Source organism: Pipistrellus kuhlii, unplaced genomic scaffold, assembly GCF_014108245.1.
Source record: "Pipistrellus kuhlii isolate mPipKuh1 unplaced genomic scaffold, mPipKuh1.p scaffold_m20_p_11, whole genome shotgun sequence".
In the NCBI taxonomy this organism is placed as follows: Eukaryota; Metazoa; Chordata; class Mammalia; order Chiroptera; family Vespertilionidae; genus Pipistrellus; species Pipistrellus kuhlii.
The window spans coordinates 26,619,823-26,647,653 of NW_023425416.1; the positions used below are offsets into that span (position 1 = coordinate 26,619,823).

Here is a 27,831-nt window from a genome sequence, read left to right on the forward strand (position 1 = left end):
TCCTTTTAAGACTGTTGGAAGCTTTTTAATGGTACTCTTCCTAATTTTACTATTGTTTTAAAAAAACACTCACAGCTATCATTTGCATTCTGTATCCTACCCTCTGTAGCATATACCTAGAGGAGTTCATTAGACTGAGACATGGGCAGGTTGTTAATTGTGCAGGGTCAGAAAGGATGGTAAAACCAGGAATAATGTCTAAATTAACTGTGGTTATGTGATTTAGAGTCTGCTCTCACTTGAATTCTTAAGGTAGTCCATGAACCTGACCTAATTGTGTTAAGGGCATGTGAAAGGCATGAAAAGGGAGGTGGTGATGTGTACTTTGTATTTTAAGGACTGTGAAGTAAGTAAAATCAAGTTTAAGAACTGAACTACCATATAAAAATTAATAAAACCATACAAAATGTCACAATAATGATCTGTTTTGAAATGATGGAGTTTTCATCAGTGTCTACTTACTACTTTTTTTGTAACTATGATGCTAGAATGAGGGCAGTTTTACTAATTTTGGCAGTTAAATACCAAATGTAAGTAGAGTAAAAGTAAGGAATTGAAATTAAGATATAATATGTGATACAATAACTTAATATCACCTTGGAAGTGATTTTACTTTGAAAAATCAACTCAGCTGATTCAGCTAGTATAGGAAATAGGTCTAAGACATATATGTATCTTATTTTAAGTAAACGCTGTTTCTACTTTATGTCAGAGTTGTAAAAATATTATGATAGTAGTGTCAGATTGCTACACTAAGTTACAGCTATGTTAGTATGTATAGTTGTATTAAATTTTTCTTATTTTGCTAGCAAAAATAACATGATAAAAATTAATCAGTACTGCCACCCTAAATTACCTTTGCATTATTATTTCCTTATTAAGGAAATACTTTGAGATATTAAAGAAAAACTTTTCATAATAGGTTACATAAAAATATAGGGTACCCCCAATAATTGTTTTTGACAAACACTTTAGAAATTTAATAATGTCTTCTAAACTCTTAAAAACTGTGTGTCCATTATCAGTATGACATTTGGAAATTAAGCTACGGTATATTTTTTAAATGACTGTCCATGTGACCTAGTGACATAAGTCCTGGTCTGCCTGGGGCAGTTTTGGTAGTTCTGAATTATTCTGTAACCTAATGTAATTATTAATAGCATTCCCATTTTATATTTTATACCAGGAAATATAAAGAAAATTATGGGAAATCACATGTAAATATATAACTCATTGATGGCCACTATTAAAATTTTACTTTTAATCATTTTCTTTTCAGTATTCTTTGGTGCATGAGTGTAGATAAAACATATATAGTAGGAGTCATCAGTTCTATGTTTTTCTTTCTATATCATAAGTGGTTGATGTTTAATTTTTTTTACAAACATTTAATGGTACATAAAATATTATACAAGCAACTATTTTCCATTTGTATGCAATTAAATTGTCTTCAGGTTGTTGTTGTTGTTTTGCTATTATAAATAGTTAAGTACAAGTGGACACCTTTACCTGTAAATATATTCAGTTTCTTATTTAAGAACATTCAAGAATAGGAATTGCTGAATCAAAAATTATTGATATTTTAAAGGTTTTGATATATTGTTGCTTTCTAGAAAACTTTGTAATATTATTGACTTTGAAATTATTTTAAATTTACTTACTGGAACTCAAATGCAGAGTGAATTATTCCTTTCCTCAGTTCATGGTTATTATTGGTCTTGCTTTCATCTTATTTCCTTTTATCTGTATTATTTATTCTTTCCTCTCATACTGTAGCTATTCATTTAACATCCTTGAGATACACACACACACACACACACACCCCATTTATTTGTATGCAGAAGTTCTGTTCATGCCGAAACCAGTTTGTCTCAGTGGATAGAGCATTGGTCTATGGACTGAAAGGTCCCAGGTTCGATTCCAGCATGTACCTTGGTTGCGGGCACATCCCCAGTAGGGGGTGTGCAGGAGGCAGCTGATCGATGTTTCTAACTCTCTATCCCTCTCTCTCCCTCTCTATAAAAAAAATCAGTAAAATATATATTTTTTAACAAAAGTTCTGTTCATGTTGTTTTATGCCTGTCTTGTCTATTTAATCTACTAATGATTTCTTAGTATTACATAGTATGCGTCTTCTATGTTTCTCTTAACCATTACTTCAGTGCAGTTACATATACTGTGATTCCCCTAGCTCTCTGCTATCACAAGCAATACTAATAAGAGCATTTTCTTATATATCCCACTTATGGATATGTATTCAAGAGTTGGATGCCTGAGTTAGCTATGCTCATACTCATTGCACTAAATATTGCCAGGATGTTCTTCCAAATAGTTGCATTAGTCTATGTCCTCCACCAGAAGAACATGAGAATACCTATATCTCTACTACTGATAAATCCCAATAACCAGTATGGTTATTCCTATCAGAATTAGTAGGAAATGTAGTCAGAATTTTTTTCATCTAGCTGACTACCTCTAAGTTCTAGTAGTGTAATTGTTTTCCAAACATTCCTCTTCCAATCTTTCCAGGGTTTTACCTCTGCATTGTTTTGACAGGTGGGATAGTGAAGTGTTTAAAAGCATGTGTATTCTGGATCCAGTCAGCTTGGGGTTGGATTCTTGCTGTATTGTCTAGTAATAAGGTGATCCTGGACTTGCTTACCTACTGGGTACTTTATTTTTATAATTTGTAAAATGAAGATAAGAGAAGTTTTCTGCCCTTGTGAGAGTTAAATTTGTGGATTTGGGTATAGTGTTAAAAAATAGTGGCTGGCCTAATGCTATATAAGTGGGTTACTGTAAACAAAGTTAAAAACAAACAAACAAAACACACAGCTACAATTAGAATGGAATTGCACTGAATTGATACATGAAAGAGAAATCACATCATAAGTTGCCTCTCCAAGAGCATGGAATGGCTCTCCATTGATAAAAACTTTTTGTGTATTTTAATGAAATTAGACTTTGTTTTTTCATAGTACTTATTCTTGATCGCTAGTTCTTAATCAGGGACAATTTTGTCCCCCTAGGACCATTTGCATTGTCTGGAGACATTTGGTTGTGACAATTTGAGAAATCTACTGAATCTAGTGGGTAAAGGCCTGGACTGCTGCTAAACGTCCTACAATGCACAGGCTAGCCCCATACCAAAGAATTATTCAGTCCTATATGTGAATAATGCTGAAGTTGAAAAATCCTTTTTAGATATATGATTTTGGTTTCCATTGTGAATGCAGTTTATTTTCTGATTAGTTATTGGTATTGGAGGGGAATGTTATGGATTTTTCTGTTGCCCTTGTATCCAGCTATCCTGCTGAACTCTTTAGTTCTCAGAGTCTATCTATAGATTCTGATTATTTTTCTATGTAGATGACTAGAGGCCTGGTGCATGAAATTCATACTGCCTGCACCCTCTCCAATCTGTGATCCTTTGGGGGATGTCTGATTGCCGGTTTAGGCCTGATCCCTGTGGGACATCTGGCAGTCGGACATCCCTCTAACAATTCAGGACTGCTGGCTCCTAACCGCTCGCCTGCCTGCCTGATTGTCCCTTACTGCTTCTGCCTGCAAGCCTGAATCACCCCCTAACCACTTCCCTACTGGCCTGGTAATCCCCAACTGCCCTCTCCTACCAGCCTGATCTCATCCCCAATTGCCCTCCCCTGCAGGCCTGGTTGCCCCCAACTGCCCTCCCTTACAGGCCTGGTTGACCCAACTGCCCTCCCCTATCAGGCTGATCTCCCCCTAATTGCCCTCTCCTGCCAACTTCATCTTGCCCCCAACTGCCCTTTTCCTGTTGGCCTGATCACCCCCAACTGCCCTCCTCTGCCAGCCAATTTGGTTCTGAAGGGTTAGTTTCTATGCCAGTCAGCGTTCAAAGTCTTAACTTTCCTGAATTGACATTGAAGGCCTTTCACAATTTGGCTAGATTCTAGGTATGTAAATGCAGGTATATATGTTTGTAACTTTATAGTAATTTACACTGAGTGGCTAGATTATTATGACCACCCCATCAGTACTCCATTGGGCCACTTTTGCCTTCAATTCTGTGGTGATTCTTCTTGGCATTGAATCCACAAGATGTTGAAAGGTGATGCGAGGAATCTGACACCTTGTCTGATGAATAGCACTGTCCAGTTCTGTGAGATTTGATGGTTGTGGAACCAGCTGCCTGATGGCTCTCTCAACTTCATCTCACAAATGCTCAATTGGATTGAGATCTAGTGATTGTGGGGACCACCTAAATAAAGTCTCCTTCATGTTCTTGAAACCACTCCTGCACAATATGAGCACCATAGCATGGCGTATTGTCTTGTTGGAAGAAGCCACCTCTATTGGGATATGCCATCAACATGACAGGATGAACTTGATCAGCAACAATACTTAGATATGTTGTGTATTCAGAAATTGTTCCACATGAGTTAAAGGGCCCAAATCATGCCAGAAAAACATGCCCCAAACTATAACACTGCCCCCACCAGCTTGAAGGATTGAACTCATGCATGTGGGCTGCATGTTTTCATGCTGTTTCCACGAAATTCTCACTCTACCATCTGCATGATGCAACTGGAAACATGATTCATCGGACCACATGACTTTTTTCCAGTTCTTGACTGTCCAATCCTTGTGTTCCTGTACTAATTGGAGATGTTTTATCTTGGTAACTGCAGACAGCAAAGGTGTTCAAACAGGCTTTTGGCTTCTGTATCCCATATGATGCAGTGTATGGCTAATTTGCCTACAAATGTCAGGTGGTCATAATAATCTGGCCACTCAGTGTATTCCTGTCTGTATAAGTATATACAAATATAATTTTTAAAACTTGTAGTTCTTATGTCTATCAATACTTGTTTTATAGTAAGTACAGAAGAACAAAAATAAGGAATAAAAGTTGTCCATAAAGTCACTCTTCAGAGATAATTATTAGTGAAGTCTTTTAAAATGAACTTCAGAAGAGTTGACTATTTTTATGTTTACTCTATTTATGTTTTGATAAGTATATATACATAACTTTTTAATTCTTGTATTGCTATTATGAACTTCAGAATCTTTATTTTCTATTCAGGATTTTTTTTTTAAATGAACCACTTTTTATATTTTATTGGCTACCTTATTAGGTGTTTATTTACCCTAACTTGAATCTTTTTATGTAACAATCAAAACTGTAGACTATTTCAGGGAAGAAATAGTATGAACAAAGATGTGAAGATGTGAAACAGAAAGTGTTTGCAAGTAGTTTAATATCACCGGTGACATATAAAATGTCAGGGAGAGATTGGAGGTGAGGCTAAGGAGAAGCTAGATCACTAAGAATTTTTGCTTCTGTGCTTAGGAATTTGAATTTTATCCTAGAAGTAATAGGGAGTTATTTGAAAGATTCAAACAAGGATCTGATGTGATTAAATTAACATTTCAAATAGACCAATCTGGCTATAGGATGGAGGAGGATTGCATTGAGGCAAGCAAGAAGACTAAGGGACTATTGAGATTCATGGGGACAGTGGGAGCCTTCATTAAGGGAAGTGTGAGTAGGATTAGAAAGCATTTTACTTTTAAAATGGGCAAGGTTTTAAGGGAGAATCAAGGCTGATCTCAGGATGTCTGATTTTCCAGCTTGTGTGACAAGATGATTCCATTAGGTTAGGTGAATGATTTGGAGGAAAACATAATTTTAAGATATAATTTTTGTTAAATCAATTTCTTTTTTGAAAGACGGGGATGTGGGACACTATTGAAGAGGGAAGCTCAATTTATGATAGGAATGTCATGACTAAAGTCTCAGTTTTCCAGCTAAGAATTTATATATTGGAAACAATAGTAAAATCAGATCTGAAATAAAGATTTTAGAGCCATCAGGTACTATAAAAATTAGTAATAACAGCCCTAGGCGGTTTTGCTCAGTGGACAGAGTGCCTGTGCAGACTGAAGGGTCCCAGATTTGATTGTGGTCCAAGGCACCTACCTTGGTTGCACGCTTAATCCCTGATCCTTTGGTTGGGCTTGTTCAGGAGTCAATAAGTCCATATGTCTCTCATATGAATGTTTTTCTCTCTCTGTCTTTCTCCTTCTCTTCTACTTTCTCTAAGAATCCATGGAAAAAATGTCCTCAGGTGAGGATTAACAAAAATAAAAATAAAATAAAAAATTAGCAACTTTTTAAAAAAATACATATTTTATTGATCTTTTACAGAGAGGAAGGGAGAGAGAGAGAGAGCTAGAAACGTAGATGAGAGAGAAACATCGACCAGCTGCCCCTTGCACACCCCCTACCAGGGATGTGCCCGCAACCAACATACATGCCCTTGACCGGAATCGAACCTGGGACCTTTCAGTTCGCAGACTGATGCTCTACCACTGAGCCAAACTGGTTTCGGCGGCAGCAACAACTTTTTAAACTGCTTAACATACCTAAAAGTTGCATCACAACCTATTGGTTAAAGCAATTTACTATTACATGAACATAAGAATTGGGGAGTGTTTTTGGAGCTTCAGGGAGAGGAATACTGCCACAACCCGCTGTCTTAGTGACTTCTATGGTTGTTAAAAACCAGGGTCTAGTTGAAAGGGATACTATAATGTAGAGATCTGTGTTTTTTATTATTATGAGCTTATTAAGGAAAATTCTAAGCATAAACAAAATAGATGCATTTGTATAGTGAACCTGTATATAACTATATTCCATCTTCAACAGTTGTAAGCTCATAGCTAATTTTGTTTTCAAGTGTACACCACAAATCCTTTATTCGTTTGAAGTAATTCCCTGATACATAATTACATAATTTAACCTATAAATATTTTATTTTTTTAAATTAACTTTTAGAGACGGAGGGAGGGAGAGAGAAAGAGACACAGGGAGCGATGTGAGAGAATGATTGGCTGCCTCCTGCAACCCCCCTACTGGAGATTGAGCCCACAACCCAGACATGTGCCCTAACCTGAATGGAACTGGCAGCCTTTCTTTGCTGTACGGGATAATGCCCAACCACCTGAGCCACGCCGGCCAGGGTTCATCTGTAAGTATTTTAGCGTGTATCTGCAAAAGATAATAACTTTAAGGAATATTAAGTCCTCAATAATTTATATTATAGAATATTTCTTAGTGTTTTTTTAAAAGTAGTTTTAGCAAAGAATTAGGGCTAAAATAATATATTTTTAATTTTTAAATTATTTTTATATTTTATTGGTATTTTACAGAGAGGAAGGGAGAGGGATAGAGAGTTAGAAACATTGATGAGAGAGAAACATCCGTCAGCTGCCTCCTGCACACCCCGTACTAGCGATGTGCCCCCAACCAAGGTATATGCCCTTGATCGGAATCAAACTTGGGACCTTTCAGTCTGCAGGCTGACACTCTGTCCACTGAGCCAAATGGGTTAGGGCAATATATATTTTTTAAACGATAGGAGGGAATGATATGCAAGGTGGCAACAGTGAATATAAGTTGCTTTTCTAGGGAAAAACAAAACAAAACAGGAAGTGTGGTTCCTAGTGAAGATAGGGGCTATAGTTTTGTATGTTTTAAGTGATAGATGGCGCACTTGAGTGGTTTGTAGACTTAGGGAAAGAGTTAGTAGAGAATGAAATAGGACCAAGGATGGACCAAGAGAAAGGGCACTTTATTTTCTGAGGTGATATTGAAGGACAAAGAATAATTGAGGGAAAGGCAAAACATTGAGTAGATAGTTCATAACTACCGTATTTTTCGGACCATAAGACGCACCGGACCATAAGACGCACCAGTTTTTAGAGAAGGGAAATGAAGAAAAAAAGATTCCAAAACAAATAGTGTCCTAAAATATTTTATGTGCATTAAAACCCAACATCACAGTCATAAACACATGTAATCAACCCTGTAAAGTAAACAGCAGCATTTAGAACCATTTTAGAGCCGGGCAAGCACACAGAGACCACACACAGCCAGGCAAGTAAAAAAACTTTTTTTTTAAAGTATATGTGTAGACCGAAACTGGTTTGGCTCAATGAATAGAGCGTCGGCTTGGGGACTCAAAGGTCCCGGGTTCGATTCCGGTCAAGGGCATGTACCTTGGTTGCGGGCATATCCCCAGTGGGGGGTGTGCAAGAGGCGACTGATCGATGACTCTCTCTCATCGATGTTTCTAACTCTCTATCTCTCTCCCTTCCTCTCTGTAAAAAATCAATAAAATATATTAAATAAAATAAAATAAAGTATATGTGTAGTCTATATTTGGACCAGAAGATGCAGGGCCTTTCCCCCCCCCACTTCTGGGGGGGAAAAAAGTGCGTCTTATGGTCCGAAAAATACGGTAGTTATCTCTGTTTAAATGAAGTTTAAGGAGGATGGAAGTTGGCTATACAAAAGAGTCTTCAATTAGTGAAAATTTAGAATACTTGTTGAAGACAATGGGAAAGGGAGCCCAATATAAATAACAAGTAAAAAGATTACTTTAGTGAGATTAATATTTTACCTGAAATTGGATAGAGTGGTATCAATTTTCATGTCTCTGTGATCCTTTACCTAAAAGTATAAAAACTTGGATGTTTGCTGAGACTGGTTTGGCTCTATCGTTTGGCTCAGTAGATAGAGCGTTGGCCTGTGGACTGAAGGGTCCCAGGTTCGATTCTGGTCAAGGACATGTGCCTTGGTTGCGGGCACATCCCCAGTGGGAGATGTGAAGGCAGCTGGTCGGTGTTTCTCGCTCATCGATGTTTCTAGCTCTCTATCCCTCTCTCTTCCTCTCTGTAAAAAATCAATAAAATATATTAAAAAACAAAACAAACTTGAATGCTTAAGAGAAGATAGTTGGTAGAATTTATTTTAGGCTTAGACTTTTGCATGACAGGTCCTGCAGAATGACCAGTGATATAAAAGCATTGGTGAGGAAGTAATTTAGATCATTCATGTATAGATTTACTAAGGAGATGATTAAAGGACAGTGTAAAGAGTAAGTGCTAAGCTGTGATTGAGGTGATTACTGATAAGGAAGCACTTTGGCCACTTAACTATTTGTCTTCTGTATGTGTTATATCTTCTTTGTTGTTTAATCTTTCTTTGTGTTCAATTTTTTTATAGTGTACAAGTTTCATTTTCTGTATAGAGCAATTTCTCAATATTAACAGGCGATTGGTTTCAGGATCCCCTGTGGATTCCCAACTGGGGATTGAAAGTACTGTTTTCTATCCACAGTTTTATGACATTGAGACTTTAAAGCCTACAAATGCGAAGGACCAACTGACAATATATATATATATATATCAATCCTTACCTGAGGATATTTTTCCATTTATTTTTAGAGAGAGTGGAAGAGACAGGAAAAGACCGAGAAACATCAATGTGAGAGAAACACACTGATTGGTTGCCTCCTTCAGGAGCCCTGACCAGGGGCCGGGCCGGAGAGGAGCCTGCAACCCAGATATGTGTGTGCCCTTAATGGTAATCAAACCTGGGACCCTTCAGTCCACAGGCTGATGCTCTATCCACTGAGCCAAACCTGACTATATCTCAAAATTATTTTCTTAGTAATTACCCTGGTGCTGACCATTAACATCCTAAATTTATGCTAATCTCATTTGAATTGATATTAACTTCATAAGTTATAAAATTTTGCTTCTATCTTCACCCCTCTCTTTTTTGTTATTGTGATAAATTGTATCTTTATACGTGTTCATGTATATAGGCCTATAATTATGTATTTTTCTTTTATTATTTTTTAAAATATATTTTTATTGATTTCAGAGTTGAAGGAGGGAGGAGAGAGAATGATAGGAACAGTATCATTGATTGACTGCCTCCTGCACCCCCCACACTGGGGATCAAGTCCATAACCCCAGTTTGTGCAGTGACTGACAATTAATCCGAAACCTCCTGGTTCTTAAGTCAATGCTCAGCTACTGAGCCATGCCTGTCAGGCATGTATTTGTCTTTTAAATCATAGGAAACAAGAATGCAATACCACAAACATATAGTAAACTAAAAATACAATAATATTGACTTTTATATTTCTTGTGTAGTTACTTTTATCAGTGTTCTTTATTCTTCAGATGTCTTTCAAGTTACTTTCTCTTGTCCTTTCATTTCTGAGTGAAAGACTCTCTTTAGCATTTTATTGTAGGGTAGGGAGTATCTTAATTTCTCTGCCATTTTTGAGTGATAGTTTGTGGGATATAGAATTCTTGCTTGACAATTTTCTTTCAACACTTTAGATATGTCATCCTATTACCTTCTGGCTTCCATAGTTTTGATGAGAAATTGGCTATCGTCTGAAGTGGGGATTACTTGAATTTCACAAGTCATTTTTTTTTTTTTTTTTTTTAAGATTCTACCATTGTTTTGGGCTTTTAGAGTTTGATTATAATTTGTATATGTGTTAATCTCTTTTGAGTTTGTCCTACATGGAATTTGTTTACCTTGACTGTATAGATGTCTATAGTTCATGAAAATTGGACAATTTTCTGTCATTGTTATAGACACATATTCTTTCTACACCTTTCTCTATTCTTCCAGAAGTCTCTCCATCGTTTCTGCAAACCTAAGTTTTATATCTTGGGCTTACTCAGAGATGATTTCTGTTAACTCCTCCCCCCCCACCCCCCCGTTAATGTGTCATACTTTTCTGTTTCTTCATATGCTCACGGGTTTCTCTTATTGTTAAAAAATTGAACACTTTGAATATTATAATGTGGTAACTAAACACTGATTCTTTCCTCTTTCCAGGGTTTACTGTTGTTACCTCTTAAGGACTGTAGTCATCTGTTTAGTGACGTTTCCAAACTATTTTTGCAAAGACTAATCCTTGTCATGTAGAGAAAATGAAATTTTATCTCCATTATAAGCAATGATCTCCCAAGTCAGTGGTAGTCAAAAGGAAAAAATGTTATCTCTTGGTGTTTATAAACTGTTAGTTTTAGCTGAGGTATTCCTTCAAAGGTTAGCTAAATAGTCTTAGCTTTACCTTGTGATTTCACACAGCCCAAAGATCAACTAGCGTTGAAAGCTTATGCTTCCCTCAGTGTTTTTCTAAGTATGCATCCATCTGTGGGTTTGCATGTAGCACTCTGGATTTCCTGGTATATTGATAGTCCTTTAAAGCTCTTATTCCTCACAGTATCTTCCTTCTCAGCCTCCTTATTTCAAGGCTTTTGATTTGTTCTGTCATTTGTCCTATTCACTGTCTCTTGCTTCAGGCACCTACTTGTAGTGTCTGTATTAAATTTTTTTTGAAAGATGACAGCTGGGAAGCCCTTCAAAACACACAGTTTCAATTTTTTAGAATACTGTCATCCATGTTTTTTTATGTACCAGGAACTTGGACTGCTGTTTCTATTCACCATTGAGCTGGGGGCAGGTGGGTGGTAGACAGGAGCAAAATGCCTACAGTACTTTCTTAGAAGATTGCTTAGAGTCTTTTAAAAATTTATGTTTTTATTGATTTTTAGAGAGAGAATAAAGGAGAGAGAGCAAGCAAGAAACACTTATGTGGGAAAGTAAATGTTGGTCACCTGCCTCCCACTTGTACTCCAACTAGGGATTGAGCCTGCAATCTGGGCATGTGCCCTGACCAGGAGTCAAACAGGCAACCTTTCAGTGCATGGGATGATGCCCCACCAACTGAGCCACACTGGTCAGGGCTAATAGGTTCTTTTTTTGTTTGTTGGTTAAAGACTCCTTTATTTATGTTTTTATTAGTTTCTATAAAGTTGATTTTTGTCCATAACTGCTGTTTTTGTGTGTGTGTGTGTCCCCCCCCCCCTCCAGCCTAAGAGTTGCTTCACTGAGGAGCTTATTCTTGGAGCTGCCTACTTCTCCATTTTTCATGACATCACTCTTTTATTTCATTTTTGAAGATTATTATCATTGGGTATATAATTTAGGGCCCACTTTGTTTCTTCTCAGCACTGTAAGGATACTATTCCATGTTTTTCAGCTTACATAGTTTCCAATGAAAAGTCTGATGTAATTTTATCTTTGTTTTTTGACATGTGAAGAATTTTATTTCTTTAGCTTTTTAAATTTTCTCTAACTTTGGTTTTTAGCAATATTAAAGTATTTATTCTGCTTATAAATATATTCATCTGTGTTTTAATATCTTAAATTATTTTTTGACAAATTCTCTATCTCATCAAATATTTTTTCTGTCCTGTACATTCTTTTTCTGGAATTCCATTTGAACCTATGTTAATCCATTTGATATTATATCTTGGCTTGTCTTAGATACTCTGTTTTGTCCTACTTCCCCTGCTACTTTTTAAAAATAGATTTTATTTTTTTAATATATATTTTTATTGATTTCAGAGAGGAAAGGAGAGATAAAAACATCAATGATGAGAAAGACTCATTAATTGGCTGCCTCCTGCACCACCTCCACTGGGGATGGAGCCTGCAACCCAGGCATGTACCCTTACTGGGAATCGTTCCATGACCTCCTTGTTTTTAGGTCAGTGCTCAACCACTGAGCGATGCCGGCCAGGCTAGACTTTGTTTGTTTGTTTTTTTAAAGAAGTTTTAGGTTCACAGCAGAACTGAGCAGAAGGTAGAAAGAACCCTTGCTTACCCCTGATATCCTGTGTTCCCACATACATACAGCCTCCCTCACTATCAATATCCTGCACCAGAGTGGTACATATGTTGCAGTCAATGAACTTATACTGACACCTATTATTGCCCAATGTCCGTAGTTTACATTTATGTTTACTCTTTTTTAAAAAAATACATTTTTATTGATTTCAGAGAGGAAAGGAGAGAGAGAGAGAGAGATAGAAACATCAATGATGAGAGGGAATCATTGATCAGCTGCCTACTGCACATTCCCATGTGAATTGAGCCTGCAACCTGAGCATGTGCCTTGAAAGGAATTGAACTGTGAAGTCCTGGTTCATAGGTTGATGCTCAACCACTGAGCCACACTGGTTGTGCTTAGGGTTTACTCCTGATGTTGTACATTCTGTGGGTTTTAACGAATACATGACATATAGCTGTGTAGTATTGTACAGAACTAGAGGCTTGATGCATGAGATTGATGCACTCGGGTTGGGGGTCCCTCAGCCTGGTCTACGCCCTTTCACATTCTGGGAGCCCTCAGGGGATGTCCGACTGCTGCAGAGGCAGCGGTGAGCCTGGCTTCTGACTGAGCATTGCCCCCTCTGTGGGAGATCATTGACCATCAGGGGGCAGGTCCTGCATTGAGCATCTGCCTTCTAGTGGTCAGTACACATCATAGCAACCAGTCATTCTGTTGTTTGGTTGTTCGCATATTAGCCTTTTATTACATAGGAGAGTTTCTCTGCCTAAAAATCCTCTGTGCTTAACTATTCATCCCTCTCTTGGAACTTCTGACAACCCTGTATCCTTTTGCTATCTCATAGTTTTGCCATTTTCAGAATGCAATATAGTTGGAATTACATGGTATTTAGCAGTTTCCGGTTGGCTTTTTTTCCTTAGTAATAAGCATTTGTGCTTCCTCCAGGTCTTTTCATGACTTAATACCTCATTTCTTTTTAGTGCCAAATAATACTTCATTTTCTGCTTATATCACAGTTTATTTATTCATTTAACTCCTAAAGAACATCTTGGTTGCTTCCATGATTTGGCAATTTTGAGTAAAGCTGCTACAAACATCTTCATGCAAACTTTGGAATGGGCATAAGTTTTCAATTCATTTGGGTAAATATGATTGCTGGTGATATTGATTGATTTTAGTCTGTATAATTGAGATATTAATTTCATAATAATTTTCTTTTCAAATGTCCTAAATAGGCATTTTTTAAAGAAAACATGCAAATAACCAACAGGTACATGAAAAACTTCAACATCACTAATCATCAGGGAATGCAATTAAAAAATACTGTCACTTTACTTGTTAAGATATCCATTTATCAAAAAGACAGGAGAAAAATGCTCTGAAGACATGGAGAAAAGGAACTCTTGTACATTGTTGGTAGGAATGTAAACTGGAAAAAACAGTATTGAGGTTTCTCAATTAATGAAAAGTAAAAATACCATATAATTTGGCAATCCCATATCTGGTATAATTTCAAAGGAAACAAAATCATTATCCCAAAGAGATATTTGTACTCCCATGTTCATAGCAGCATTATCCACAAATTGCTAAAGTATGAAAATAATCTAAGTGTCTGTCTATCGATGAATGAGTAAAGAAAATGTGTGCGTGCGCCTGCATTTCTGTACATGGATATAAAAACAGAAAAATATTTCTGTGTTTTTAAATAAAGGAAATTTTGTCATTTGACAACATGGGTGATGCTGGAGGACATTATGCTAAGTGAAATAAGCCACAGAAAGAAAGACAAATACCACATGGTATCATCATACATGTGAAATCCCTGGCAGAAAGAGAGCAGTTGAACTCTTAGAAACAGAGTGAAAAATGATTGCTAGTGAGTGGGGGGAAATAGGGAGAGGTTGGTGCAAATATGCAAACTTTTACTTAAAGGTAAATAAGATCTGGTGATCTAATATATAACATGGTGTCTATAGTTGATAAAAAAATTTTTAAATTTCTTTATTGATTATGGTGTCACATAATTGTCCTCATCCCTCCATAGTTGATAACATTGTATCATATAATTTAAATTTGCCAAAGGAGTAGAATTTAAGTGATCTCACACAAAATAAAGGTAAATATATGAGGTGATGGACGTATTAACTTGAGGAGAAGCCCTTCACAATATACGTGTATATCAAGTAATCACATTGTATGTACAGCTTTGTACATTATACATTTTAAACATCTTAACAGTTGTCAATTATCTTTCAATAAAACTGGAAAAATATTTGTTTTTTATTAACAGGATTGCCGTTGAGGTTATTTTTAAAGTTTTGAGTTGTACAGCACTTGATTCTTTTGCTCTGTTGTGGAAAGATCTCTCCAGCAATGATTACTTCAGAGTTACCAGTGCTACAGTAAGTATATAATTTTCTTATTTTTTTTAATGTATATAACATTTTTCTATATCAAAATGTTCTCTTTTATGAGACATATCAAAAATGTTCTGTGATATATTTAGATAGTCAGGCAATATGTTTGAATTCAAAGAACAATTAGAGTGCATAATTATCATGTCCATCCTTGGCCCGTAGTATTATAATGTCAATATGTTCTGTGGAATTGAACAAAAAATAAAGTGTTAATTTAAAAAGAGCCACATTCATTCCTTTATAGATGTTTATGATTTCTCTTGTGCTACACGTTGTGATAGAGAATAGATTGCTTTAAGCCATACATATTTTGTTTGGCTATTTACAGAAAATGTTTTTGACCTTTATCCTGTATCACAGTTTCTCGATCATACCTCCCACCTCCGCCTTGTTTTCCCTGAGATTGAGATTCTTAGTCTATTCTGGTTGCCAGAAGTAATCTGAATGACATACCAGTGACATTTCTGTTGATATTTCATTAGATTTTTTGGAGTTATAGGACCATTCTAGAATTGAATCTAATTTTTGGATTTTCTTAGAAATGTGATCAGTGTAATGGCAGAAACTTTTCCTTGCATTGGTTTCATCAAGGTGCTAGTTAGGAATATGTATACTATGATTTTATGTGATAACAGTTTAGATACAATGAAAGGGATCAACAGTTTACACAATAATATATATACTAGAGGCCCGGTGCATGAAAATTGCCTGCACCTTCTTACAGTCCAATATCCTTAGTGCTGCCACAGAGGTAAGAGAGGCTCCACCACTGCCGTTGCTCTTGCCAGCCGGCTCAGGGCTTCTGGCTGAGTGGCACTCCCCTGTGGGAGCACACTGATCACAAGGGGGCAGCTCCTGCATTGAGCATCTGTACTCTGGTGGTCAGTATGCATTATAGCAACTGGGTCGTTCTGCCTTTCAGTCAATTTGCATATTAGCCTTTGATTATATAGGATGTTTATCATCCCAGTTCATTCATTAATTTATTTTAGTGCAAAAGGCTTTTTTTAAAAATTTTATTTTATTTTTTAAATATATTTTATTGATTTTGTACAGAGAGGAAGGGAGAGAGATAGAGAGTTAGAAACATCGATGAGAGAGAGTCATCGATCAGCTGCCTCTTGCACAACCCCTACTGGGGATATGCCCGCAACCAAGGCACATGCCCTTGACCAGAATCGAACCCAGGACCTTTCAGTCCCCAAGCCAACGCTCTATCCATTGAGCCAAACCGGTTTCGGCTAATTTTAATTTTTAATTGAATTCATAGGGGTGACATTGGTTAGTAAAATTATATAGGTTTCAGGTGTACAAATTGATAATACATCCAGTTTATTTATATGCCTTTTTTCCCAAGAGATTATAGTTGGCTTTCCATTGGTTTTCTGGCTCTCTGTTTTTCTTCCAGAGCACTAAGACAAAGAAGCAGTTTAAACTGCTTTACCTGCTTGAAAAACCATCAATACTTGCCCTTCTTTCCTCTAAATGTAGAAGATACAATTTAAACTTTTTCTTTTTACTTACCTCAAGGTTCTTTATTCGCCCTTTACTTGAACATAATAATGATTTTTATAATGTAGGCACTAGAAAGGTCACTAGTGAGTGACCTCATTATTTCTTGGCTTACTTAGATATTACAACTATCAATGAATTTGTCATCATAGTGTTGCTTACTATTAGGCATTGTCAAATACTATCAATTGCCGTATATATTTCATCACATAATGCTGTACCAAGAAGTATGCTAGATTTTTAGGGAGAAAGAGCATGTAATAAAGACCCAGTCCTTACTCCTAGCTGGGTGGCTCAGTTGGTTGTAGTGTCATTGGTACACCAAAAAGTTTGCAGTTCTATTCTCGGTTAGGGCACATACTTAGATTACAGGTTAAATCCCCTGTGTGAGTGCATACGGGAGGTAGATGATCCATGTTCCTCTCTCACATTAATATTTCTCCCTCTCTCCCTACCTTCTCTTTCTCTCCCTTCCTTCCTCTCTCTCTAAAATAAAAAAATATCCTTGGGTGAAGATTAAAAAAAAATAAAAAAAAGAGTCCTTGTTGCCATGAAGCTTATTATAGATAGATATTAATCAAATAACCACAAGTATATATATCTAAATGCCTTCAGTACTATGAAAGTAAATTAGAGGATTTTATGAGAATTTTAACACATGCCATGATTTAGTTGACTTTTAAAAAAATATATTTTTTTATTGATTTCAGAGAGGAAGGGACAGAAATAGAGTGAAACATCAATGATGAGAGCATGTCATTGATGGTTGTCACCTGCACACCCCACACTGGGGATCAGGCCCTCAACCTGATCCCCAGTGTGTCATGACCTCCTGATTCATAGGTGGGTACTCAACCACTGAGCCATGCCAGCTAGGCAAGTCAGCTTCTCTAAGGGTGAGATAGTTCCGGTGATAGTAAGTGAAGTGAGGGTTTGGAGAAAGAAGGGATCAGTATATAAATTCCAGACTGAAGGAATGGCATGTGCAAAGACGCTGAAAAAGGAGGAGTTATGGTATATTTGAGGGACTGAAATAAATCTGGTTTTTGTTTGTTTCCTTCTCACCCCCTGTCCCCAGGTTGGGAACAGTGACATGAGATAAGGCTTGTGATGAGAGTGGCTATATCATACAAGAATCTACTAAATCATATTAAAATTTGGAATCTTTCTTCCTATGAATAGTAGGAAACCACTGTAGAGTTTTTAAGCATGTAAGAGATCTAATAAGATATATTAGAAAATTATTCTTAGTGCAGTATAGTGATCAAATTGGAAGGAGCAACAATAGAAGAAAGAAGGCCTAATAGGAGGAGGATGTTGCAGTATCCAGGCCAGAGATGGCGACAACTTGAACTAAAGTGATTACAGTGGAACTAGAGAGAGGTAGATAGAATTTTAAAGAGTTTTAGGTAGCAAAAAAAAAAATCATCTATACTAATAAAAGTATATGGTCCTTCCGGATAAAGCCACGGTGGCAAGGGCCAAGACAGAGGTGGTTAGGGGCAATCAGGCAGGCGGGCAGGTGAACAGTTAGAAGCCAGCGATCCTGAATTGCAAGAGGCATGCCCGACTGCCGAATTTTGTGCACTGGGCCTCTTGTCCTATATATAAAAACCTAATATGCTAAGTGTTTAACTGTTCATTCAACCATTTGAACAGTCACTGAGACGAGCACTGACCACCAGGTATGTTAGTTTGCTTCTGGGTTCCGACCTATTAGGACAGGGTGAGACGGGCCGGACATGCCCTGGAGCCTTCCTGCAGCCCCTCCCCTGCCCCAATCTTACACCAGTGAGGTCCCTCAGTCTGGCCTGTGCTCTCTCCAAATCCAGGACCACTCAGAGGATGTCTGAGAATCGGTTTTGGCCCAATCCCCACAAGCCAGGTCAAGGGATCCTCTAGTTTTGATAATGATTGATCAGATTTTTCCATTCTCTTAATGTTCAATAGTCTTATAAATATGAAAATTAGCTATTTACAGGGTTTGTTTAGAGCATTTGGTTGAACTTTGAATTAACATATTCTTCATATCCAGCATTCTATTGTGTCTATCCTAGAGAGATAGTTACTGGTATATAGTAAGAGTTAATGTACAAGGAAAGTTGTTTCAGCTCTATTTTAATAGTACAAAAACTAGACACAATCCAAGTGCTTTTGATAGTGAAGTAATTAAAATAAATTTCATATATATGATCGAGTTACTATTCAGAAATCCTGCATATTTGTATGGAAATTCCTATTTATAATTTTAAAAATTGAAATATAGTTTTGTTTTATATTTTTATATATAAAAACAAACATGGAAAAGTATTGATCAAACTATTGTTATTCTGCATGTTGGGATTCAGAGTTGTGGTGAAGTGAAACTGTTCATATTCTTATATCTTCTCTATTATTTGACATAAAAAAATTTATGTAGTATAGCCGAAACTGGTTTGGCTCAGTGAATAGAATGTCGGCCTGCAGACTGAAAGGTCCCAGGTTCAATTCCGGTCAAGGTCACGTACTATGGTTGCGGGCACATCCCCAGTAGGAGGGGTTGTGCAGGAGGCAGCTGATAGATGATTCTCTCTCATCGATGTTTCTAACTCTCTGTCCCTCTCTCTTCCTCTCTGTAAAAAAATCAAATATATTTTAAAAAAATTTATGTAGTATATATTCTCATAAACATTCCTACATATACTAGTTGAAGTGTATTAGTTTAGTATTTTTTGGTAATAATATTCACCTTTAAAGCTGGATGTAATTGGCAGAATTAGAAAACAAATTGTACTTTTCTCTCTTGTCAGTAAACTCTTGTTCAAGGATAAATTAGTTTTACTAATGTGTCACATATTATAACCTGGAACTAACTAGATCCTGTAGTTGCCAGGAGATTTATATAAGCATCAAAAGTGGGTTCTGTTTACACAAGAGAAATACAAAACATAATATTTGCATTCTAGTATCCTGACATGGAGATAGAAAGTTGAAGTTTACCTTGATAACTAAGTGGACTCTGCCACTTAACTAGGTATGTGTCTATAGACAAGATAAAAGGTTTTCATATCTTTTGTTTCCTCATCTAGAATTGGAAAAATAGTATTTTTTTTTTTACAAAGTTTATGTGCATGTTTTATATAAACTTGGCACACAGCATATCTATTTGATCTGTAGTGAAGAGAAAATGTGGTATGATTTATTGTTCTGTAGTAGAGATGAGGAAGATCAATTAGATCAGGAACTGACAAACTATTGCTAGTGACACAGATGCCTCTTTTTAAGTATTATTGGACAAGTAGAGGCCCAGTGCACGAAATGCATGGGGGTAGGGGGGTATCCCTCAGCCCAGCATGCACCCTCTCCAATCTGACATCCCTCTCACAATCCAAGACTGCTGGTTCACAACTGCTCGCCTGCCTGCCTTCCTGATTGCCCCTAATTGCTTCTGCCTGCCAGCCTGATCACCTCCTAACCACTCCCATGCCAGCCTGCTTGCCTCCAACTTTCCACCTCTGCCGGCCTGGTCACCCCTAACTGCCCTCCCCTGCAGGGTTGATCACCTCCAACTGCTCTTCCTTGCAGGCCTGGTGCCTCTCAACTGGCCTCCCCTGCTGGCCATCTTGTGTTGGCCATCTTGTTAGGGGCAGGATCTTTGACCACATAGGGGCAGCCATATTGTGTGTTGGAGGATGGTCAATCTTCATATTACTCTTTTATTAGATAGAGGCCTCACAGGAGGGGGCCAGCTGGTTTGCCCTGAAGGGTGTCCTGGATCAGGGTGGGATTCCCTTGGGGCATGGGATGGTCTGGCCGAGGGGCCTGTGGTGGTTTGCAGGCCAGCCATGCCCCCTGGGTGACCCAAGTGGAGGCCCTGGTATCTGGAATTTATTTATTTTCTACAATTGAAACTTTGTAGCCTGGAGCAGAGCCAAGCCTCCTGCTCACTCTGTGGCCGGCAGCCATTTCTGTTGGAATTTATGTATCTTCTATAATTGAAACTTTGTATCCTGAGTGGAGCCCTGGGCCTGTCAGGGTGTGCAGAAATCTTTGTTTCTTCTATTGCCAGAGGCAACCCTAGTCTCCTGCTTTTTCCAGCTCCATGGCTGCTGCCATTTCTGTTTGGATTTGTTTACCTTCTATAGTTGAAACTTTGTAGCCTTGAGTGGAGGCTTAGGCCGACAAGGGCAGGCAGAAAGCTTGGCTTCCTCCATTGCCTGGGACCCAAGCCTCCCTCCTGCTTTCTGTGGATGTAGCCATCTTGGTTGGATTTATTTGCATACTCGCTTTGAGTGGCTGATGGATGTAGCGGAGTGCTGGTTAATTTGCTTATTATTCTTTTATTAGGGTAGAATACCCACATCTATTCATTTATGTATTGTCCTTGGCCATGTTCATGCTATGGTGCCAGAGTTGAGTAGTAGAGATGTGGAAACCACCCCCTTCCCTAAGACTAAAATATTTACAGTATAGTTATTTAAGAAAATGTTTGGTGACCATTGAATTAGATTAATAGTATTTATAGTTTTAGGTACTAGATTATCTTTGAAGATTTGCAAGTACGGAAGTAACATGCTATAAGAATGTTACTAGTAGCACTGTACAGAATGGCTTGGACAATGGAATTAGGAGAAGCAGGGAGATGAGATTAATTCAGGGAGTGGTGATTATAAGTTATCATGAAAAGAATGAGAGACAGAATTTTTATACTTAGGACAACTCAGGAGAATTTGTTAGCTGGTGGGCTCGAGGAAGATGTGATTCTAATAATTTGAGTAAGACAGGATAGTAGTATGGTGACAGTAATAAATTTTATAACAACTTAAAGCACATGCATGCATTAACTTACTAAATTAGTTAATTAGTGGTATGGCCATGAGCAGAGAGCTAGAAAAAATCAGTATGGACATAGTTTTTCATGTGGTATTTGGTGCACTTGAGGTAGAATTCAAAACAATTACACATGCAGTTAAAATTTTTGAACTACAGATGGTCAAGACTATTGATAATATATAGCTACTGATGTAGAATTTAATGAAGTTTTTGTTCAGATTATTCATACCTTTTCAGAGCCATCCTTGAGCAAATTTATACTGGCCTGGAGGGCTGAATATTAAATTTCTAGGAATTTTCTGACCCTGATTAAATTTAACATAGCCATTTAAAAAAGTTAAGTCATACAAACTTAAAATTAAATAATATTTTAAGTAAAAGTAATAGTAGTAAAAATTCACCACTCCTTAATTACATATTATTTTCTGCTCTTTAGTTTTTATTTACAACTATTCTTTATTTACAACTATTATGGTGGAAATACTTTTTACTGATATACTACCGGTATTACTGTTCATTACTTCCCAATCCTGGTGATGACAATTTTGTAGTTTGAAATTGGCTGTGGTGGAAATACTTAGATTATGAAAATCAGAAAATATTGTAAATCATGGCTTAATTTATTGTTTTATAAATTGGTTATAGATTCAGTAAAATGATAGAGATATTAATAATGGAGATTAAACTTGTATCAAGTCTATAGCTATTACATTATGAAAGCACAAAAAATTAAAGCAGTTCAGTATTTGAGTTTTGTTATCCAGTTCACTGAAGAAGTTGCTTACACCACTGAACAATGATTTAAGTTCCAACAAATGTCTTTTTAATTTCTCTTGCATTCTTTTCATTCAAGTGAACAAAGCTGTAAACCATCTTTCATGTTAAAACCCCTGTTTGTTCTTCACTTGCAAACTTAGGTTAGTTATGAATACAGGAGTTTGGCAAAATTATCAATCATTTTATGTGAATGGAATTTACCTTTATAATGTTAACATTTCTAAGTTTATGTGCATATATGTATATATATTTTTTTGAAGAGCCAGTTGTTAAACATTTACCAGCCCACCAGTGACTTTCATGATTTATAAAATGAGTAAATTGCTTCCCAAACCTTTCTTTTCATATTGAAGAATTGTCTTTTTCAGTTGTATTTTACATTTATATTTTGTATAGCCAGCTGTCATTTCCATAGTCCTTTCTTTTTATTTCTCTATTTGGGAGCTTCATTTCACTCAATGTTATGTGATATTAGAGAGGATAACATTTTTGATTTGCTAAAGTAGAAGTATAAACCACTTCTAAGCATCCATATAATAGGTAAGGAAAATAGTGGAATAATACTGCATTGTATTTATGAATTAAATTGTTCACTAAAAGTATATACCACATTTTATAGGGATTCAACTAATGAAACTACTGCTCATTCTGATGCTGGCAGCGAACTTGAAGAAACTGAAGTCAAAGGGAAAAGGAAAAGGGGTCGTCCTGGCCGGCCTCCAGTATGTATTATGTTTCTCTTCTTTGTTTCAAAAAGTGATGACCAAATAAAAGGGCTGGATAAGAGCTGTTTGTTAATTCTAGAACTGTGACTAATAAAGATTCTTGGAAACTTTACTTCATAAATTGTCTTAGGTAGTAATCAGAAAAAGGATAATGGTTATAGTATCTTTCTTGCTCTCCGTGTTTCTCTTGCAAGTAAATGATAGTCCATGTGAAGACAGAGATGATTAACTGAGATATAGTTAGTAATGACTTCCCTGCTTTTTAAATGCACCTCTGATTTCTTGTAGTTTGGTAGTATTAGTTTAGGATTTGGGGCCAGTCTTAGAATATATTCTCATTTATACATGATTGAGAAGTTTAAAAGAGCTCTAAGCATTCTTACTTTGAGGCTTATCTTTATGTATTCTGAGTATGTGAGTCATTTAATTTAAGGCAGTGTAAGCTTTTAGAGACAATAGTATGAATGTGTCAAGTAGTTAAAGCTTGTATTATTTACACTACTTTTATGATATTTGCCATTAGCAATTTTATCTGTTTTTTAAAAGTTTTTATTATAGAATATTTCAGCCTCTTTTTTAGGATGCATAATAGTATAATGAACCCTTCATGTAACCCTTGCCCAGCTATAGCAGTTATCAAATCATGGCCAATCTTGTTTATCTCTCTCCTCGTTTTCCTTTCCATGTTATTTTGAAGGTCACCTTAGACAACATTTCATCTGTAAATATTTCAGAATGTAGTACTAAAAGATAAGGCTTTACACCCTAACTGTTTTTGGCTCAGTGGATAGATTGTTGGCCTGCTGGACTGAAAGATCTCAAGTGTGATTTCGATCAAGGGCACATAACCAGGTTGTGTGCTTAGTCCTCAGTACGGGGCCTGCAGAAGGCTGTTGATCAGTGATTCTCCCTCATAATTGATGTTTCCATCTATCTCCCTCTCTGAAATCTATAAAAAATTATTTTTAAAAAGGCTTTACTTTCTCTATTGTGTTTTTTTTTTTTTTTAACATCACTCTAATATCATTATCATGTCCCATGGTAGCAATATTTTATTAATATCACCCAATAACCAACTTAAAGTTTATAAGCATTTCATAACTGTTATCACTTTTAAAATATTGTTTGTTGGTTTGAATTATGACACACAGGATCTGTCTGTTATAATTGATGATAATGTTATTTAACCAATTATTTATGTATACTCAACATGCGCGCGCGCATGCGCGCGCGCGCACACACACACACACACACACACACACACACACACACGGCCCAACGCACAAATTTGTGCACAGGTGAGGTCCAGCCAGCCCCAATTGGGGCCTGATCAGGGATGGGCTGGCGGGTGGTGGGGAAATAATCAGGGGTCAGAGGCGGCGGAGGGGGTGGAGGAAGTTGACCAGCCAGCCCCACCTCCAATTGGTGTGTGTGGGGCTTTTGGGGGTGGAGCTGACTTGACTGCTGGGAGGTGCTGTGGGCAGATCAGGGTGGTGGAGGTTGATGTTAAGTGGGACCAGCCATGGGAAGGGGCCAGCTGGCCCCGCCTCCAAATGGGGTGAAGGGGGCCAACCAGGGGCCAGCAGCTTGGGGCAGGGGTCATGGGTGGTTGGCTGGCTGCCCCTGCCCCTAATCAGAATGAAGGGGGGTTAATAGGGGGTGGAGATGGCTGGGGGAAGGGCTATTGGCCGATTGGGGGTGATAAGGGCCCATCAGGGTGGGGCTGGGTGGGAGAGGGGCTACAGGAGGTTGACTGGCCAACCCCACCTCCTATTGGGGTAGGTGGGGGTAATCAGGTGTGAGGTTGGTGAAGTGGAGGGGCTGCGGACTGATTGGGCTGGTGGGGGCCCATCTTGGGCAGAGTGGCTTGGTGGAGGGGCTGCTGGAGGTTTGCCAGCCACCCCACCTTCAATAGGGGTGGGAGAGGCTGATCAAGGTGGGGCTGGCTGTGCGGAGGAGCCGCAGGAGGTTGGCCTGCCAACCCCAGCCCTAGACTGACTGGCCAGTTTGCTGGCCGCACTGGGCGTCATAGTGACCAATTATTTTGGTTGTCCCAGTGTTCTGGTCGCTGGTTTTTTATATATATATAGATAAATATCTTCTTTGTAGTGACTTAGTATTTTTTTGTGTTTGCTGTTTCATCAGTATTAACTTGTTTGCCACAGTTTTTAATTAACTTCAGTGAAACTTCATACCCTTTACTTTTCCAAGATGACTCCTACCATTTTTCTCTATACTTACTTTTATCCTCCACTTTTATTTAAAGGGAAAAAATATGGAGGAAAAGATATGCATTGTAATCACTCTTCATAATTCGTCTTAATTTTGTAGAAGTATTTCGTGGTACAACAGTTTTTAAAAAAAGGTTTTGAGAAAAGTGAAAGATTCTTGTACTGAGAAGCTGGAGACAATTCTAGCTCCCCTTTGTATGATTTTTTTCTGAAACTAGGCAAATTACATTGCTTTTTCTGGGACTCATGGATATACAAGCAAAATTGGAAATTAAACTAAATTTGCTTGAAGGTAGGAGAGCCGAAACCGGTTTGGCTCAGTGGATAGAGCGTCGGTCTGCGAACTGAAGGGTCCCAGGTTCGATTCCGGTCAAGGGCATGTGCATTTGTTGCGGGCACATCCCCAGTAAGGGGTGTGCAGGAGGCAGCTGGTCGATGATTCTCTCTCATCGATGTTTCTAACTATATCTATCCCTCTCCCTTCTTCTCTGTGAAAAAAATCAATAAAAATATTAAAAATAAATAAATAAATAAAATAAACTTGCTTGAAGGTAGGAGAATGAACTCACCTACATGATTTCTTAATTGAATTTTTAGTAGGTAAATAGTACATATTCATCTCATGTTTATAAAAATTGAAAAAAATGTTGACCAGGTAAGATAGTAACATTCTAGAGACTTGTGTTAGTTAGACTTCAGTCCATATTTTCATACTTGTTAACTCACATGGCTATATACCTACACTTCCACCTGACCCAGGCCTAGGTCTTTATCTTGGAAACAGACAACACTTTCTGAGTTTGTACTCTGGACTTGGCACTGAGATGGTAATTTTTATGTTACTTTATGAAACTAGTGGCCTGGTGCATGAAATTTTTGCACTGGGGTTGGGGGGGAAAGTGGTCCCTTAGCCCAGCCTTCACCCTCTCCAATCAGGGACCCCTAATTCATATTTGTTATAACTCTTTACCCAAGTAATTACTGATTTCTTAGTAAACACTATATATAGTATCATGTTTATACTAACTATGATTGCATTAACAAATAATGGACATCATTTTCTCTGTCTGCACACATTATTTTGATGATCACATCCAATCTCATAACTTAACACATCTAAGCTTATGTCACTTAGATTTATGTCTCCGGTCTGGACTCCAGACACATAACCAAATGTTTGGTGAATATCTTCATTTAAATATTTAATAAGCCAAAGATGTTTTAAAAACAAAATTCCCCAGCCCACCTCTCTTCCATATGGCAACTTCATCTCTCTGGCTGCTCAGGCTATAAATCTTATAGTCATCTTTGACTCTGTCTTTCTCAGCCTGTATCCAGTCTATCAGCAAATCCTATCCAATTGATTTGAAAAGAAACATAAATTATTTTTTTTCTATAAAACTAGACTAACCCACCATCATATGCTTTTGCTCAATCTTTTCAGTCCTGCTCCTTGTTTTAGGACCCTCTGTTTCATCCCCTAAAGATTTAAAATAGCAAATCCTCACTCCTACTCAAGGGGATTTACAATTCCCTTCCGTGTGTGTGTGTGTGTGTGTGTTCTCCTTTCTTTAGAGCACTATTGCCATACATTTTATTTACTGTCCCTCTCCCTTTAGAAGTTAAGCTGTATCTTTTTTTTTTTAAGCTCTGTCTGACTTTTCAGTACATGCTTATTGAATGGATGGTGTTTAATTTTGTTAAATCACCACTCTTTTTTTTTTTTAAATTCTTTTTATTTTGAAATAATATCAGACACAGAAGAGTTACAAGAATGCAGATTGTCCAACTGTTAGCATTTTACTAGATTTGTTTTCTATTTTCTCTCTATGTATACAAACACTTATACATATATATTATGTATAGTAGCATCATATATAAATATATATATTATATGCTTATTTATTTTTTTAACTGTTTGAGAATAAGTTGCAGACATGATGCCACTTTACTCCTAATGCTTTAGTATGAATTTCCCTGAAATCAAGGACATTTTTATACACAGTTGTAGAACAATTTTGAAAACCAGGAAAAAAATTTTATGTAATACTAACCATATCTATACACTTCATTCAGATTTTGCCATTTATTCAGATAATGCCCTAAGGAAAAAGGAAAAAAAAAATGTTCAGGGTTCAATACAGGATTTCATTTATAGTTGTCATATAAATCACTAGTTCTATAGCTTAACCTATCTTTAGTACCAGGTTTAATATTTTATTAAGGATATTTTACTCTTTTTCTATTTAAGTGAGAACTAGCATTTCTATTCTTAACATTATTTAACTACTAGAGGCCTGGTGCACAAAATTCTTGCACAGAGGTGGGGTGTTCCTTAGCCCAGGCTGTACCCTCTCCATTTCGGGATCCCTCTCACAATCGGGACGACTGGCTCCTAACTGCTCACCTGCCTGCCTGCCTGATCACCCCTAACCGCCTCTGCCCCCCGTCCCCTGCCAACCTGATTGCCCCTAACCCCTCTCCCACACACACACACTGGCCTGGTCAATCCTCAATGCCCCCCTCTGCCAGCATGGTAGCCACTAACTGTCATATGTGCTGCCCTGGTCACCCCACATAGCCTGCTGTTCAGTCGTTACTGTGGGGCAGTGTGACCAATTTCCATATTACCCTTTTATTAGTAAAGATTTTATTTGTCTAAACTCAATAAGAGAGGTAAATAAGTAAAAGTATGCCTTCTTCGTTTTCATCTTAGATTTGTTGTATTTTCTTAAATATTTATTTTCATGCCTTTATATTCATACATTTAGAAAGGAAATGGAGAGTGCACAATAAAATATTAACAATGAGTATCAGAAGGAGGATAGATTAGCAGGTGAATTTATAAAATGTGGATATT

At 37.3% G+C, this 27,831-nt stretch overlaps 1 protein-coding gene across 4 annotated transcripts in view; it reads left to right on the plus strand.

Annotated features, from left to right (window-relative positions):
• Positions 1–27,831, plus strand: part of STAG1 (stromal antigen 1) — a 250,216-nt gene that overhangs the window by 69,349 nt on the left and 153,036 nt on the right. For all 4 annotated transcript variants that reach the window (XM_036431365.2, XM_036431364.2, XM_036431366.2 and 1 more), the window contains exons 2-3: positions 14,788–14,899; positions 22,635–22,737. In XM_036431365.2, coding sequence (XP_036287258.1) covers positions 14,871–14,899; positions 22,635–22,737 — 132 coding nt within the window. In that variant the 5' untranslated portion in view covers positions 14,788–14,870. The remainder of the gene's footprint in view (positions 1–14,787; positions 14,900–22,634; positions 22,738–27,831) is intronic.